The following is an 18,269-nucleotide window of genomic DNA, read 5'->3' as shown; positions in this document are numbered from 1 at the left end:
GCATTTATTTTATTGAACTTGAATAAAACTTGGATTAAACCTAAATAAAACTTGAATAAAACCATGCATGGAGTAAAACCTTTATGAAATCTCAGTAAAAGCTGTATAAAACCTGAATAAACCCTAAATAAAACCTGAAAAAATCCTGGAACAAAAACTGAATGAAAACCATAGAGCTATTTAAAACAATAGCTCTATGATAAAAACACATCAAAAAATAATCACCGAAAAATAAAAATGCCATAATATTATAGAATTATTATTTCAAAACGCCCTCCTGTGGTTGGGCTGGTGGGTCTTCCCGTTAGCCAAGTAAACTTGTTCCAGTCGATTGCCAGTTCTATTTATAGTAACTCTAATGAAACGCGTATAAGTGATGATATTGATTACACAGATACGCGCATAGACTTTGTAAAGTTGAGTAAATCTGTGATGAATCATGCTGAGCTGTGTTTTGTGATCACAGAAAAAAACATAAAACCGTAGTGACTAATAGTCTGATCTCTGCCTCAGCTTCACCGCTTGACTTTCTAACGTAAATGAAGCATAAATAGTCTGGTGAAGGAGCTCATGATAATTTCAAAATGGCCACAGAGTAGAAAAAAATAATGAAAATGTCGCGCAACAGATTATGATTTACTGTATAAACGAAATACTTCTGGGCGCTGTCATCCTCACTTGAAACTGCTTTCACGAGAAGTATTTGAAATTGTCCGTGGAAGATTTGTAGCCGTTTTGAGAAAGGTAAGTGATATTTTCTGAAGATTTTTTGTTGTGGGTTTCCGCCCTCTGATTTTTAATAACGTGAGCAATGCAAAATATTAGGACTACGCTAGCTGCTGTGCTTCACGTCTGCCCGCTGGGCCGGCTATACGCGTACACAGCCGGCAGTCGGTGGTGCTATTTTTCCGAATAGTCCTCGGTGAAATTGGACTCAGTGCTGCCAAAAAAGGGCACAATAAAAGGCAGCAATTTATGTATAGACTGTTGAACATTATTTCAAAAAGATGATTCACATCAGATGTCAGAAAAATGACGAAAACAACAAGGCAAAAATGTTAAAATTAATAACAAATATAAAATTTAGAAATTGCTTTTTGAAAATGATTAGATTGATTGACATCACTGTTGTAATTTATACACAGTGTCATTGATGCATGACTTACCAAATTATAATTTTTAAATAAATTTAATAATGTATAGTAGTGATTTTTAGTAGTGTCAATAAATGTCTGGTTGATTTTGATTGATGAATGTTTTAAACTTAAATTAGATTATCATTCTTGTAAACAAATAAATTAATAAACTACACCGATGAACATCATGATGAAGAGAAATAAATCAGCAAACAAGTTTGTCAACTTGAAACATCTGGAAAGTCGCAAGGCCATCCAACGTTTGTTTCTTCTTTACAAGTTCTGTCCACGAGAGCTTGTTGCCTTATAATATAAGTTATATAGTCTATAGTCATAGACACTGATTCAAATCTTAACAAAGTTTAAGTCCCTAATTGCGTGGGTTTTACATATTGTATCTCTCAAGGGGTTTTCCTCCCACACCTAAGAAAACTCCTGTCAGTGAGTGAGTGTCTTCCTTTCTTGTCTTCTCTCCATGTTTTAAAGCCATTGGACACTTTCGGTATTACAGTATTGTCCAAACTTTGTGTACCACAACTTATTATGATATGTATAAAATATCAAACCTGTGAAAATTTAGGCTCAATCGGTCATCAACGTCAGGAGAAAATAACGGGGAAACCCACCCTTGTTTCCGCACGTTTCGCCGTGTCATGACATGTGTTTAAAAAAAATCCGCAATTCTCGATATCGAGAATTGATAATTGTTTTAATGTTTTCTCAAGTAAAAGCATTTCATGGAATAATATTTCAAGAGAAGTCTTTCACCATTACCTTCTGTAAACGTATGTTATTTGTAAATCTGTGAACTTTTTTTTGTTTTCTGTTCCGAAGGTGTCCAATGGCTTTAACACAAAAATATGATTATCATATTTTTTGTCTTCTGAGAATCCTTGGCTTTACAACCAGGGCCCAATTTCATAGAGCTGCTAAGCACAAAAGTTTGCTTATCATGAAATTTCTTCCTCGATTAAAACAGGATTACCAACCAAATTTCCATGTGATTTTCAGGATGAGCAATTAACAGCTGGATACAGTAACAAGGAAAAAAAAGGAATATGCAACAAATGGAAATTTGGTTGGTAATCCTGTTTTTACCAAGGAAGAAATTTCATGCTTAGCAAATTTTTGTGCTTAGCAGCTCTATGAAATTGGGCCCAGACCAAATAAACATCCAAACCAAAGTTTAAGTTTTACTGAATACATTGCTTTTGGACGTTTTTGAAGTTTAAATACTTTGCATCGAAAGATACAAACAATGTCACCCATGAAAGTTTCAGTTGAAATACAAAATTGTTGCATTATTTGTTATCAAGAATGTCCAATCCAATGGCTTGAAGTTGACACTGGACTGCAGGGAGTGCAGGCCCAACGCCAGTGATGTCAGCCTCGGGCCAGTAAACTCAAGACATGACAACTAGCCTGTTGGTATTGTGTTTTTGCACAATCGTTGACTTTGAGTTGAATAAACCTTACTCAAAAAATTAATGAGATTTAAATCTTCTCTGATTACTTGTTCAAATTACAACAGATCAAGTGTAATGATTTGTTTGTTTTTGTTTGTTGCTTTTTGGCTTAAATTTAATGGACACATCTGAAATTTGAAAACATTTGCCTGCCTGCCTACTGCCAACATCTTAGGGGATTATAATTTCAGAAGGGCAAACTAATGAAAATGATTTGTAAAGAACTGTGGAACAATTTTTTGTTTATGCTGCCTCCATCTGTTGGCAATGAATATTCCCTTGTATCCAGTAACAGTATGGATGCTAGTATTCATCATACAAAAAGGAACCAGACTATTGGCCCTTCAAGCCTCAATTTGATTTGTTGAATGGGGCAAAAAACCAAGATGGTCGCATGATGATAAAGGTCTATTGCCTTGACAAAGATGTTTTTCTTTTCTTTTCATTTCATTTCATGTTCATGTCAACATCAACCTAAGTACAAAGTGTGATAACATTGCTCAGTTGGTTAAAACATGCACAGTAACTTGTAAAATGAAAACCTGCTCTGGGTATTAACATCATGGAGAGCTAAAAAGGATACCTCCATGTCAACATGTAGGAGGAAGGAGAGGCAATATGTTTTATGTTGCCCTTCATGTTTTAACTGCATGACAAAGATCGTTTGGCTTGATGAACTATTCGTACACAGAAAACGGACCACGCTGGACACATAAAAGCACTGGACATGTTTGGTAATTATTGTCAAAGACCAGTATTCTCACTTGGTGTATCCCAACATAATACCATAGAAACAAACCTGTGAACATTTGGGGTGGATTGGTCATCGAATTTGCGAGAGAATAATTGAAAGAAAAAACACCCTTGTTTACTTTGAGTGCTTTCAGATGCATAATAAAAGGCTTCCTCTGAAGTCTTTAAATTCTATTATTTTTTGTGAAAAATTACCTCTTTCTCAAAAATTACGTTACTTCGGAGGGAGTCGTTTCTGACAATAATATCAACAGCTCTCCATTGCTCGTTACCAAGTAAGTTCTTATAACAATTATTTTGAGTAATTACCAATAGTGTCCGGTGCCTTTAATAATGGTAGCTCCCCTGTTGACATCCTAAGTTTAACCAGATGTGTAGCGTTACAACAACCTGTGCCCATATTAATGCCTTTAGCAGGAGGTTCATCAGACATGTGTGCAAATACAATGACTCAGGTTTCAGCCTCTAATCATTTTTGTATAGTCAAGTCCTTACTCAAGTGCATACTATGATGCTCATTTAATACAAACATTGTACATGTACATACAGTACTTGCTTTTATCATGGAGGTAGAATACACTTCATTGCACATCAAGTACAGATGTATGTACAATGTATAGAAGATGTGAACTGTGACATCACGTTTACAAAAGAGCAACAGAGCCTGGACTTCCTGCAGGCATGACTTGTACACAGCCCAATGGAAGAAAACATAAAATCTTATGTTTTATGGAGATTGTACTGTCCAATTTTTGTAAACTTTTGATTTGATGAAAGGGGCACATCTCAAAACTTGTCCAGCTTTTACTTTCATAACTCTTGGATGTATATGGAAATTATGACACAAAATGTCAACTTTCGCATACATGTACATGTAGGACCAGTGTAGTATCTTGCCTGCCAGAATACCAAAAGAATGCACAGCACAAGGTCACAGTTATTGTAAAAAAAGTTCACATGGTCTATACACTACGTGTACTGACTACAATGGCAGGTATACATGTAGCCTAATGATGTAGTACATACAATATTACACTGTACAAAAATACACTGAACATTATAGTATGACTAAATGAGTTGATTTTGTTCTATGTTTTTATGAAGGGGTTTGCCAGTTGTTGGTACCCTGTAGGGTTGGCATCCTACACACATTCCTATCATGAACTGTAGACTACAGCTTGTTACCAGCTTTGGTCAGAAGTCAGAACACCCAATACGTGAAATGAAATATTGCGGTCAAATTTAATATGACAAGTATTTATTACAAGAATACGATTAGACGAAGAATGTAGAAGGACTGTTGATACACTAGCTGACTAGTGTGTGTGGTACAACAGGACTGTACATGTTGCGTCTTTTAAAGGGCAAGGGCACCAAGGCATTTTCTTCTTGGTAAAGGGCACCCTATGATGAAATTGCAAATTTGTACTGGAGCATTTCAAGGGCACCAAGGCAATGACCAGGGGACACGGAGGCAATCGCCTTTGTTGCCTCCATGGTGAAGTATCAGGCCTGGTACAATGTTACCCTTTTCAATGCAAATGCAGGGCTAGAGTTTTTGTGGAAACCCACAAGACCCCAGGGCTTGTACATTTGTAGCTCAATTATTTTCTGGACCAGAATTTTGTGTTCAAGATTAAAATTAATTTTGAAGAAGAAAAATGGGTAGTACACTTGTTAATAATTTAAAGTTCTGTGTTAGTTTAAAAAAGCACTACAAAGAGAACAAATATCACATTTGTATGGTACATTGTACATTTTTAAAAGTGGTCAAATAATCAACAAAATTATGTTTATCAGACTGAAAGGCAACATTTGAAGAGTCCATGAGCTCATTGGCCTGCATGGGGAACGGCCTTGGTGCCCCTTGAAATGTTTCTGTAGACAGCTAGAAATTGTTAAATTCTCTCATCATAGATATGCCCTTTACAGGCCTGATACTTCACGAAGGCAACGGAGGGAATTGCCTCTGTTGCCCCTTGCCATTGCCTTGGTGCCCTTGAAATGGTCCAGTAGAAATTTACAATTTCCTCATAGGGGCAATTCCACGTCATGGACATTACGTTTTGAGACATTTTTAGAACTTTGTTGGTCAGTTAAACACACCAAGTAGCTTTGATTTATAGTTTTGTGTTTGATACTAGTATCTTGTGTCCTAGTAAGTCAATTGATACTATGTATTTGGAAAAGTTCAAATTAATTAAGGAGTCAGAGCACTGCTAACGAGCGTCATGGACATTACGAAAAACGGAAGTGGGTTTTGGGTACAACACACTCAATTCCAAAACTCTGTGAAGTTAAAGTTCAAAATTTTTAGAATACCTTTTTATTTGCTAAACAGGGAAGTAGTTAACATGAACAGTGATAATAATTTTAAGAAAACCTGTCAACTTTCTTGTTACACGTCTTAATAGAGCGTCATGGACATTACATTTTGGGTTATTTTTAGCGTCATGGACATTACGTCAAACTTGTAAAATGATGCATCATGCTTTTACCCTGAATTTGTAAGCCCATGTGCTGCCTTGCTCTTAATATGGGTTTTAAACTATAATGAATGTCCCTATCTTAATGTTTAACCTCTTCCAAACATTTTTAAGAACCAAACCTCCCCCAGAATCTCACTTAAACCCCGCCCCTCAGTAAGTCCCCTTTTTGCACTTTCCGTCCACATCCAACCAGGCTGGCTTCTGCCTTGGAGTAGTTATGATAGACCAGAGATGTAGGTATACATGAAGTAACCTTTTTTTCTAATTATCTTTAACATAATTCACTTTAATGTGTTTCTCACAAGGTGATTGTTCATCTTGAGTAATATACTGAACATCTTGCGTCAACATTTTGTGACGACAGTAAATGGAAAGTAAACATCAAAGGTTTCTGTAATTTTCAAAGTTGATCTGGATACTGCTATGTTCAAGACTGGGTGAACAATTCCCAGAAGATCAGTTAAAATGAGTTGGGATGACTTCTTGGGAGGAACAGGTCAAACGTAGATGCTTCCTTAGTTTTCCAAATACGAGACAGTCATTGAGGTCATCCTCTACACGTTCCACCTAGATTGACATCCAAAACAAGAACGGAGAACAACAAATGAGGGAAAGATTGGCTGCATGGGGCTTTGTTTATCACAATCATGTTTCCATGTTTTGTCTTGTTTTCTCTCTATACTTATTCTGCCTCTCTACTCAAGTCTTAGCCATTCTGAAATTATGTAAAAATAAAAAATTACTTTATGTATGACGTCTTTGTATCCAAGCTATCCGTAGATGTGTACAAATCTGCATTACGCCTAGGCCTTGAGAAGTCTTCTTTGATGATAAAGTGTGTTTATAATGTCCTACATTCATTTAAACTTGTCTCACCAACAGTTCACATACATTTCAGTATGAAAATGTCACTTGAATGTTTTTAGGAAAGATCAGTTCCATGAGAAAACTCACCTGAAAATCTCGGATTTGGGCTGTCAGTTTGTAGAATCTGTGCACGATGTTGCCACTAAACGCGCTGCTAAAAAAATAGCTTGAAACAAATTTCTGATGAGGTCTATGACAAATGTTCTCTTTGACTAGTCCAGGTTTACCTACAATAGGTCCAATTGATAAATTGTAGCATTTACCTTCAAAAAGGTAAGTTTCATGTAACATGTAATGTCCATGACGTAATGTCCATGACGCTAAATGTAATGTCCATGACGCTCGTTAGCACAGTTGTAATTAATTTTTGATTAATTTTCTTGCATTATAGGATTAGCCCCTAAAAACTAGCTTTGCGTATGAAGTCTCATGAAAATATCTCTTACTGGCTTTAAAATATAAAACTAAACACCATGCAATGTCATGGACATTACATTTCATAATTGGTAATTAAGGGCTAATTAAAACGAGTGGCAGCACCCTGTGAATAAATTGACAATGAAGTTTCTTTAAAATTGTGAATACTTACCACCAGTTATATGTTTTAAGCCAAGAATAATTGAAATATCATCTAAAATGTAACCAGGAGGGCATTTTAGACAAATGTGCCAAACATTTCCCAAAAATCATGAATTTGGCACAAAAAAAACTTTTTTAATAAACGATGAAAAACATGGAAAACCAAGGAAAAAAAATGAAACAAACATAGATTTGAAATCACTAGGTATCACTCTTTCTTGCTACTTTAAATTTAAATCCACAAATTTGACTTCAATTTTTTGGGCCGAGGACACTTTTTGGTGGAATTGCCCATATGGTGCCCTTTGCCAAAGAGAAAATGCCTTGGTGCCCTTGCCCTTTCAAAAACGAAGCATACAGCCCTGCCTTTACTAAACAACCTTGCCCTTTCTACCTCCATGCAAGAATGAAGTACATAGGCCTTTAGGCCAAGACCAACATGACCAAGGGCAACGGGGGCAGTGGGTTCAATATGGCCTGCATCATGTACACAAACAAACCGCAAACTCACCGATTCTGCAGATTGGTTTATTTCATAAAAATAGTACAAAGGAATGCACAGTATGACAACCGATATGGTTGACTTGCACTAGAACATGTACAGTATAAAAATTTCTTTAAAAAGAGCTAAAAGGTTAAACGTTAAACAGTTAAAACACACAATAGGTAATTAGCAAGAATTACAAACAATCAAAACAACAAATAATCAACCAGCACTTAACCAAAAAGAATGAGACTTAACGGAAAAAAACGTAATCAATGGGACAACTTGTGGATAAAAAGCCAGCATTAAAATCCATAAATAGTTAAACTTAAAAAATCATAAATAAATCTGTCCATGTTCTGATGAACAAATTAAAAAATCTCCCTGATTAGGCCTATGGAAACTTTTCACCAAATTGCAATTCTATAGTCTACTTTCATGTCTCCCTGGTTGTTGTACACAAGCTAACTGAGTTGACAATGTGTGTTACATAAGCATGGCAATTGACAACAATATACAAATCAAAGCAAGTACATTATAAAACATGACAATTGACGATTAAATAATCTTTGAAATATGCAAAGCGGACAGAAATAGTGAAACGAGAAACATGAATATTTGAACAGGATCCAGTAGTGTGAGTCATAGCTGTACTGACTATACACTCAACTCTCATAATGTCAGTTTCTACAGTTTAAAGGGAAGTCCAACATTCACAAAGTTACATGTAGCACAACAAATCTGGGCCCAATTTCATAGAGCTGCTAAGCACAAAAAATTTGCTTTGCATGGAATTTCTTCCTGGATGAAAACAGGATTGCCAACCAAATTTCCATTTGTTGCTTGTATTCAGCTGTTTACTTATCCTGAAAATCACGTGAAAATTTGGTTGGTAATCCTGTTTTTATCAGGGAAAAAACTTCATGCTAAGCAAATTGTTGTGCCTAGCAGCTCTTTGAAATATTGGCCTTTGTCCTAAATCAACTGATAGGGCCTACATGAGTTGTGTAGGAATATGATCTACTTTATTCTACTGCCTCAATCCTCTAAAATCAACTGACAGTGATAATAGTAATAATAATAATAATTTAATTTTAATATAGCGTGTTACATAAAACGAATCTCGAAACGATATTAGTTTATTTACATGATCCCTCTGCCCCATTCTCCATATCAACCGATTATGAGTTGTGTAGGATCCCTACACGATCAATCCTTCAAAAATCAACTGGGGCAGACCTGATACTTCACGGAGGCAACAAAGGCGGTTGCCTCAATGCCCCCTGGCCATTGCCTTGATGCCTTGAAATGCTCCTAAAGAAATTTACAAGGGTGCCCTTTACCAAGGAAAATATGCCTTTGAATGTGCCCTTGCCCTTTCAAAAATGAAACATACAGGCCTGGTTAAAAAGTAGGATTCCTGTTGTCTTAATCTTCCAAAATCAACTAATAGGAGTTGTATTCACGGTTCTCCAGAAAATATAAAATTCAGCCATGAATTGATTTAAATCAACAAGGGCATTTCAGAAGAAATAATTTTGCAGGGTGCTTTACCATTACATGTACCATTCTTTACAAAAAGTACGTAAGCCTGCAGATAGATAGTGCACAGTTTTGTTATGGGGTTCATTCCACCAAAGTATGACCCTTGACCGTACCTTCATGCACTGTTTGGCTGATTCAAGAGAACATCATAACAGATGATTGCCAGTGATCGTGCACAAGACCTTGTAAAAGTGCCCAATACAGAAAACATATAGATTCAGATGTCACTTCAGCACCTGTTGAACAGTTGTGTACATCTATTGTTAAAAACGAGCTGACAATAAAACATCAAGCCAGCTTTGAGCTTCATGGCAGATACATGCAACAATAAACGTTTTAGCTGATTTCCTCTTTTTGATCCTAGAAATGCTATTGAAACTGAAAAAATCATGAATCTTGAATTTTGAATTGCTGCTGTCGCGGAGAGGTTTGGTTGCAAAATCTATTTGTGCTTAAATGCTGTAATTATTGTGCTTATCAGTTGTGGTATTTTCAATTTGTCCTGAGAGAGATTGGAAGATCCACCCCTCTTATTTATAGCTGGCAGTGCTTCTCTCTGGAACCCTTGCAGATTTGTTGAAGCATAGATGGTTGAAGCATGGAGGAAGGAAGAGAAGGAGCTCGAATGAAGGGACTTCAAAAGTTGAACCCGTGGTTCCGCGGTTGTTTAACGACACCTCGTAATCACCCACATACCTTACACAAACAATGGGCGACCTGGCGTATGTGAGTTTGTGCGTGCGCACTTGGTTCTTCACCAAACTATGGCGTTGTATGTCGTATGGATATAATAAAGGAAAAACTACTTTTTCTGAGACGCGATAACATTTTTGGACGCTTTCGGACACCTAAACGATGAACACAATTGAATACCAACCACCCTCGTGTGCTTATACCCAAATTTGGATCCACCGCTAGTGACCGGAAAGTTGCAAAAAATGTAAAAAATATGCTATGATATTTCCATGTAAACACCACAAACGCTTAACGAAAATGTGTGTATTCACAATTCTTGTCTCCAATGATTCAACTTTACACGAAGGCAACGGTATAGACTGGCGGTACCACACCTTCGGTACAAAGGAATCTAATTCTGCTCGTTAATCGGCCGTCCAGCTGGAGGTCTCCTATCTTTTTCCACTGGTCAGACAGGGGCATTGTCAGGGTATTCTTTTGTTACTCTGCGGTTTTGTGGGTCGTTCTAGCTCCTTCTCTTCCTTCCTCCATGGTTGAAGTGACTGCAGCCAGTAGCCTGTTCCATAAGCTTTTTTGAGGTATGGTGGACACTGTAGGAGTGTGCTGTTTGGTTTGGGTGTAATCACACAAAATGTACCCAAACCTTACATGTATAGTGTTGTAGCGTTGTGTCCGCCATATCTCAAAAAGGCTTATACATGTAGAGCTGCTTAAAAATAACAAAAGAAGCTAACGTCAATAACATTATGCTTACCAGAATAAGGTTACCACTTCAAAATACCATCCCACATACACTGTTTGTAACTGGTATCCTGCAGAATTCTGTTAAGCAATTTTTGCTGCTTAATGAAATTGAGCACTGATACTACATGATATTATTTAAACAAAAATTCCCTTTAATAATTTAATATTTTAATATCAGTTTCTGGTACAGAAAACCTACTTTTACTTTTTAGTTTAAAAAATCCAAAGACATTTCATGTTTATTTCTTTTTCCACTAGGAACCCAGGCTGTGAACTGATGACTCCATTAACTGTCGCTCCGCCCTCTGGGTAGCCGTCCCACTCTGCCTGTACAACATAGCAACGAGGGCTGGTTCCAGAGGTGGTAATGGCAGAAGTATCATCAGCCCGTGCATCATGCCCCACTGTTGTAGGGTGCAGTGATGACTTTGACATTCTCGATGGGTAAGAAAATTTGATCCTTGACCTTTGACATTGTCAGGAGACCCTTGACCAATAGTACATGTAAGATCATGTCACACAGGATACTCTTTTTTCAGGCATTTTGAAGCAGCCACTTCGCAATGTCAAGGTTTGCCATTAACTTTTTTAGTGACTGGCAAGCAGGACTAGTATTTTCAATATTCCCTTATTCAAATGAAATAGGGGAGCTTTTTAACACTGAACTAGCCAGCTGGACCACTTGGAGAGAATTCTGACTGGTCCTCAGGTGTTTTAACTTGCATTGCCTGTAAAATGTAAGTTACCTCATGTGACATGGTTCTTAATGCATTTCATGTATTCGTACTGCTTGTAAAAATAACCTGAGACTGAGGGCCTTTGCAAAACCACTACTTTTGCTCAGGCTCTGGTTTGGGCTCCGTTCAGCCGTTTCTAATCTGAGCTTTTTCTTCAAGGAACCACCAGTGATGTAATGCTCCATCCCTTTAAACAGATTTCTTGTAGGGCAATTTGATAGCAATCGGTCGGTGTTGAATGCCAACCGATCGGATACAACTTCTAGGGTGTGTGTGCTCCGCCACGTGGCTCAACTTTCTCACCAAGTATGATTCAGAAAAGTTTCTTCCCTCCTCTAGGGGGAAAGAGGGATTTCTAAATTTAGCGTTTGATTCATGTCGTACATTACCGTCCGACGTCTGGCCTGAACACCCTCATGTTCTTCCTGAGTCTTAACCATATTTAGGACTAGGTTTGTGGATCATTTTTCTAACTTAAAAGTGTCGTCTCGTGAACATGATGGAATAAGTGAGCACGGATTTGATTTTAGTCATCTTCGGAGCTGCGGAGTTTCTGTTTTGAGCTTCTTCCTGAGTCTTCACCATTTTTAGGACAAGGTTTGTGGATAAAATTTCTGGTCTAAAAGTGTTGTCTCTTGAACATGTCGGAATAAGCAAGCGTGGATTTTTTTTAGTCCTCTTCTGAGCTGCATAGTTTTTTCAGTTTTGAACTTTGACTGTAAGATTTTAAACAAGGTGAACCCCATTGTGGAAATAATTGCTTATTTTGTGCAATATTGAATCGTTGACTCATCTGGATTTTATGATTGTGAAAGATTATCTCTGGATGCGATGTACATGTAGGACTACCAGTACCTGTGCAACGTCATCACCCAAATTGGATTACACGACTCATGCAGTATCCTCTTCCTAATGCATTGGAATAAATTCGACAGTCTCAGATGATTGCAACCTCATCGATTATTTGTAGGCATTTCTTTTGATGTGATATTTCAGAGAGCTTGTGGAATTAAATCACGTACATGTTTTGACTTATATCTTTGAGAGCGCAAGGCCATTTTCAATTTGCAAAGAACACTTTCATTGGAAAGTCTTTAAGTCATGGGAAACCTTAAAGGGGCATCAAGGCCAAGACCAGGGGTGACAGAGGCCTTGACATATGTGACCTCTATATAGTTCCAGGCCTGCTTCTGACAAAGTTAAGCCACCCACCCGAAATGTTTTAGCACCCTTCTTTGGGTCCAATGGAACCAATAGTTTGTTTGCACGAGGTGTTTTTAAGTCGACAAAACACAAAGCATGTGTAATCTTGGCTTCCTTTTTCGTTGTACAGTACGTGTGTCAATCTTTAGTGTTTTTTTTTTTTCGCTCTTGAACTTATTTCATGTGAGCGCCCGTCGTTCAATGTTTAGTCTTTGAACGAACCCACCTTTCCTACACCGTACATGTACACTATGTATGTGACTCATTCATATCCTAAGTCTTGTTTCCGGAAGACAAAAGTAACATTTGTACAATGTTTGTGATGGTAACCTTACTATAATGCCAACATTTGCCATCGGGCAAGTTCTGTTCTTTCAAATGTCAACTTAGAATTCTATGTGATTTTGAAGGACAGAGCGCAGTTGAAGTCACACGGACAGTGTACATGTAGCACTCTGACCCTTCGCCTTCATCTGCTGACGTCTACTACATGTACAGTAGCACATTCTTCCTAGATTCCCAAACCAATGATGGATGGAGTGTATAGCCAAACCAATATGAACTGACTTACTGTGTGTACTGCACATAAATGTTTAGCAAATGATTTGTAGGTCTAACCGGCTCCATGGACTATCACACCCCTTCCCTTTCCTTCAAGATCTGCAAAGCAGTTACTCAATGGTCTGTCATTCAATTGGTGTATCGTTGTTACAAAAAGTGTACCCTCGACTGTGGCTGTGCACTATTTCTATGCATGAGTAGGTTTTGAGAATCAGCAAAAAAAGACAATAGTTTTGATCTTGCGAATCCAAAACCTGATGTGTGACAACCCTGAAAACACTTTATAAGCTTTTAAATTCACTATTTTTTGTGCGACTTTGACAGCCGGTTGAGTTTAAAGATTGACAGTTATTTTTTTTCATGTGTGATTTTGGGACACAAAAATTGTGAATACTGGTCTTTGACAATAGCCAAATTTATCCGTATGTTTTATTTTAATTTGGTTTACATGATTAGAGTTGTCGCAATGATGTTCTCTGTCACTGTCACTGTCAGTATAGCCTGAGCCTTCAGCCTGACGTCAATTATTTTACTTGTTGTTTCGGTCAAAAGGAGGAACCAGGAAGCCACCAAGTCACGTACTCGTGTTGTTTTGAAATAACCAATTTGTACATTTTGTAAACGGCAGAAAAGTTGCTGTTCGTGCAACCAGCTCGTCAGATTCAAGGTTATGGAATTAAATAAACCTCAAAAACCTCGGCAACACGCTTTCAACAACTTTCAGTTTGAACGGCTTGACGTGATGTTGGTCACATGTTCAGTTTGGGAAAAACAAAGGAGTAACTTGGATCGATTCCAAATGAGCTTCAACAATGCAAGGGACGTCACTGGTTGTAGGAACTCACTATCATTCCTAGCTTTACCACAGTCGTATTGTTCTAACAAAACCATCAGGAAGTATTCGGTTCACATGATTGTACTCAGTGAAACTCTGATTTAGAATTCAAAAGTTTGTTTTTCTTTTCCTGAAACTACTTTGGAAAAACTAACTCTGACACACGGATGATGAAGCTACATAGCTTTGAATGGATCGAACTGAATAATCAATCTCTGACACTACTCCCAGCCTGGGCGTTGTTTTTGACTTGAGTAGAGACTAGAAAGTAAAAAATAGAGTTGGATTTTCACATTGTTGGGGACATTGACTCCGAAGTGACGATAAGAAAAGCTCATCACTGCTCAAAAAGAATTTGATTTTTGACATTGTTTGGGTATACTCTGACTCCAAAGTGCCGAGCTCATTACTGCTTCGCTACATTCAGATCACCAAGTGAGCTGTGAAATTTAAATACAATATAAAGCTTGTCAGGTCTTTAATCCAATTTGGTGAATGTTGCCTGCCACCATTGACTTCTCACCACGGATAGAGTTTGGAGTTACTAGTTTAATGTGATCTACAAACGTCATTGACTTGAGTCATGTTTCGTAAGAAGAATGTACGTGTTAGGTCTTCATTTGCTGGAACTAAAGGATTCAAGCGAGCCTTAAGTACGTCTAGTACATGCAGGTGAGTCGCTGTGTTCTTTTCTTCTTTTTCATCGTCATTTTAAAATTTTCTTTTTGTTTTGCATGGAACATGGATGAGAAATTTCAGACTTTTATCTGAATTTAGACTTTTTAAACGGTCAACAAAAACTGATGTCATTTTCTACACTAGGCCTGTATGCTTCGTTTTTGAAAGGGCAAGTGCACTAAAGCATTTGGTAAAGGGCACCCTATTTTTACTGTCTAGAGCATTTTAAGGGCACCAAGGCAATGACACGGGGGCATGGAGGCAATCGTCTTTGTTGCCTCAGTGAAGTATCAGGTGCAGGCCTGCTACACATAAAATATCTCATGCTCTTTTATCTACTTCTCTAGTGCTAAAAGCACTAAAAAGCTCCCTGGAATCTATAACTCCTGGGGTTATCAAATGTAATGTTACCTCCTCAGATCTGGATTCCAGTTTCAGACTTTTTTGTCAGCAGTGACTCTCGTCCAAGTACTGGACTTGAGCTCCGCTTGTGTTTCTGAATAGCAGAGTGTGGGTTTAAGTCCCGTTTGGATAATGATAATAAAAATAATAATATGATTTTTAGTATTAGAAGCAAGTCACTAAGTAGCTGAGCGTCTTAAAATAAGCCAATTTTGATCACTAGTTGGTGACTGTACATGATGTCTGTGATGATGTAATATTAAGAGCTACACGATGACCTTCTGGGGCGATTTTGTCAAAGAGTTAAGACTAGTCTTATCTCAAGTTAGGACGAGTTTTAACTTACATTTAGGACTGAGCCTTTAGTTTTTTAACTCCTATAGGACTACATGTACATGTAGTCCTGGTAGTCCTGAGTTAAAGTAGTTAAAGTTATGACTAACTTTGTGAAGTCGACCCTAGGTGTGGCAGCATTTTCTATGATCAATCTACTTTCAGTTGGGGAGTAAACAACTTCAGTGCAAGCAACTTGTATTGGGGAAGCAAATTGCCTCCACTCCCATTGCCCCCACTCCCATTGTCCATGGTCGTGTTACTAGAGCTACATACATACTAACATCACTCTAACATCACTCTAACATCAGTCTAAACTGTTTGTTACGTGTATGCAAACATTGCTAATTTGCGCCCAGAATTCCAGACAGTTTTGAAAAAATCCTGGGGAGGACCCTGCATGAGCTACACTTTGGTGTGCTTGGTTCTTAATACCAGGGACAAAGTAAATAGTTTTTAAGTTTTTGAGTTCAGGAAGCGAGTCGTCTGGAGAACAGGATGGGTAAAGGTTGTTCGGATCCAGACCTTGAACATAATGAGGATGCAAGACGCTGGCCTTAAAAATACAAACCTCAAAAGACAAAGTGCAGTACATACACATGATTGATATTATTCTAATTATTATTGTCGACTTTTACTTCAGACAATGAATTCACAAAAGTTTTAAAGATGAAAGTGATTAAAAATGCCCGAGCCCAGATTATACAGTAGGGCTTTTATAAGGTTTTTAGAATTGAGATTTAAGCACCAAGTAAAACAAATTCAGAGTATCTCAAATTTGTATAAATTTGAGTTCCTCATGCTCCCCAGTTTTGAAAAATCCTAGGTAGAACTCTGGCAACTGTTACAGTTGAGAACTTTAAAAGTGTGTTTTGTGCATCTTGTGATTGCACAGGGTTTTTAAAACCAAGATAAACACCAAGTAAAATACAATCTAAGAACAGGCTACAAACTTCAAAACTTTGAGTCCAGAATGGCCCACCTGAATACATTGTTCACCTTTTGATTGCATATTAGGGCTTTTAAAATCGACGTAGTTTTAGAGAAAAAAAAGTAATTTTCCACAAATTTGATTTTGAGACCTCAGATTTAGAGTTTGAGGTCTCAAAATCAAGCATGTGAAAGCACACAACTTCCTGTGACAAGGGTGATTTTTTCTTTCATTATTATTTCGCAACTTCGACGACCGATTGAGCTCAAATTTTTACAGGTTTGTCATTTAATGCATAATTATGTTGAGATACACCAAGTGAGAAGACTGGTCTTTGACAATAACCAATAGTGTCCAGTGTCTTTAACACCATTCCAGGACCTCCAAACTTCAACTATTTGAGTCGAGAACGCTCAACAGTTATGAACAATCCTAGGTAGAACTCTTGCTACGACCCAGTTGAGAACTTTGTGTAGCTTTTGATTGCACAGGGCTTTTCAAACCAAGATACACTGTAATGCAAACAACAAGTAAAATTCATCCTAAGAACCTACATTCTGGACCCAACATTTTGAAGTTTGTACATGTACAAACTTCAATTTTTTGGGGTCCAGAACGCTTACAAAATTGTGGTAGAACGGTTGAGAGCTGAAGTGTGTATTGTAAAGCTAGGGAAGACTCTGTGAATCAATAGTACATGTATACATAGTACTGTATAAATATACATGTATCATGTACATTATAGGAATCACTCAGCAGAAATCAATATATACATTTTGTAAAATGACTGGAAGAATGTCAGCAACATCTGGTGAAAGCTCTAAGGGTTGAAGATGAGATGATACACACATTGTTGTGAACGTGTGGGTGTACATTGTAAATGGATACCAGGCCTGGATTACATAGAACTGCTTAATAAAAAAAACATTGCTTAAGCACAAAAATAGCTTGCTACACATGTTACTTGCCAAAATTGCATGCAATATACATTGCTTGTGACTGGTATTTAGCTGTTGTTTACTTGGCCTAACAATTGATTGGAGTCTTGGCCGCTAATCTGATTTTACTTAGCAAGGATTTTTTTCTTTAGCAAAATTGTGTGCTTTAAAAGCAGCTCTATAAAACTGGGCTGTGGCCTGGATTACATTTTGTACATGGAGGCCACAGGGACCAATTTCACAAAGCTAGTATGAAACAGAAAATACAGCTTGAAACATTTCTTTGCTAAGCAGAAAATTTAGTCGGGCACCAGCAACAACAATGCAAACTTAGGGTAGTTTGGACTGGTAACCTATTTCTGCTAAGCTAGACTTTTCTGTGCTTAGCAAAGTTTTGTGCATTTATTCAGGCTTTATGAAAATTGGGCCTGACCCATAGAAATAGAACCCGGAGAACGCTGAGCTCGGCCACCCTCTGTGTCGTCTGTGGACGCGGCGTATCAATACCGCACAATACGCGCGTATGGCAAAATTATAATCGTGTGACACGCGCGTATGGCAAAATGGCAAGATGTCAGCGCACATAGACCATTTCTAGTGTTTCATTGGTCAATGATGATGTCATTGTATGGCAAAATTATATTGCAAAATATTTTGCCATACACGCGTTACAAAAATGGCGTATGCGCGTCCATAAAAATGGTCTCACCGCACGCACAATGAGACACTCAGCATTCTCCGGATTCTATTTCTATGGCCTGACCAAAGTAAAACTATGCTTATGAGAATAAGGTTAGTCAAACCCCCATGTCACATGTTGATTTGGTCTTATGCTGATCATTTCTGCTTAGCAGACCATAGTTGAGAAATATTTTCTGCTTTAAAAGCAGCT

The 18,269-nt window shown here is 37.7% G+C and overlaps 1 protein-coding gene across 3 annotated transcripts in view; it reads left to right on the top strand.

Moving 5' to 3' along the window:
- The first annotated feature begins 498 nt into the window (after positions 1-498).
- The window catches only part of LOC139951319 (uncharacterized), a 62,462-nt gene continuing 44,691 nt past the window's right edge, over positions 499-18,269 (top strand). The window contains exons 1-2 of one of the 3 annotated variants that reach the window (XM_071950149.1): positions 499-744; positions 11,018-11,203. In XM_071950149.1, coding sequence (XP_071806250.1) covers positions 11,127-11,203 — 77 coding nt within the window. In that variant the 5' untranslated portion in view covers positions 499-744; positions 11,018-11,126. Of the gene's footprint in view, positions 745-11,017; positions 11,204-14,163; positions 14,768-18,269 lie in introns of those variants that run through there. The other 2 variants (XM_071950151.1, XM_071950148.1) reach the window with 2 other exon arrangements.

Source organism: Asterias amurensis, chromosome 19 (assembly GCF_032118995.1).
Source record: "Asterias amurensis chromosome 19, ASM3211899v1".
NCBI classification, from domain to species: Eukaryota; Metazoa; Echinodermata; class Asteroidea; order Forcipulatida; family Asteriidae; genus Asterias; species Asterias amurensis.
The sequence above is the reverse complement of the archived record's forward strand: the minus strand, read 5'-3'. Positions and strand labels throughout refer to the sequence as shown.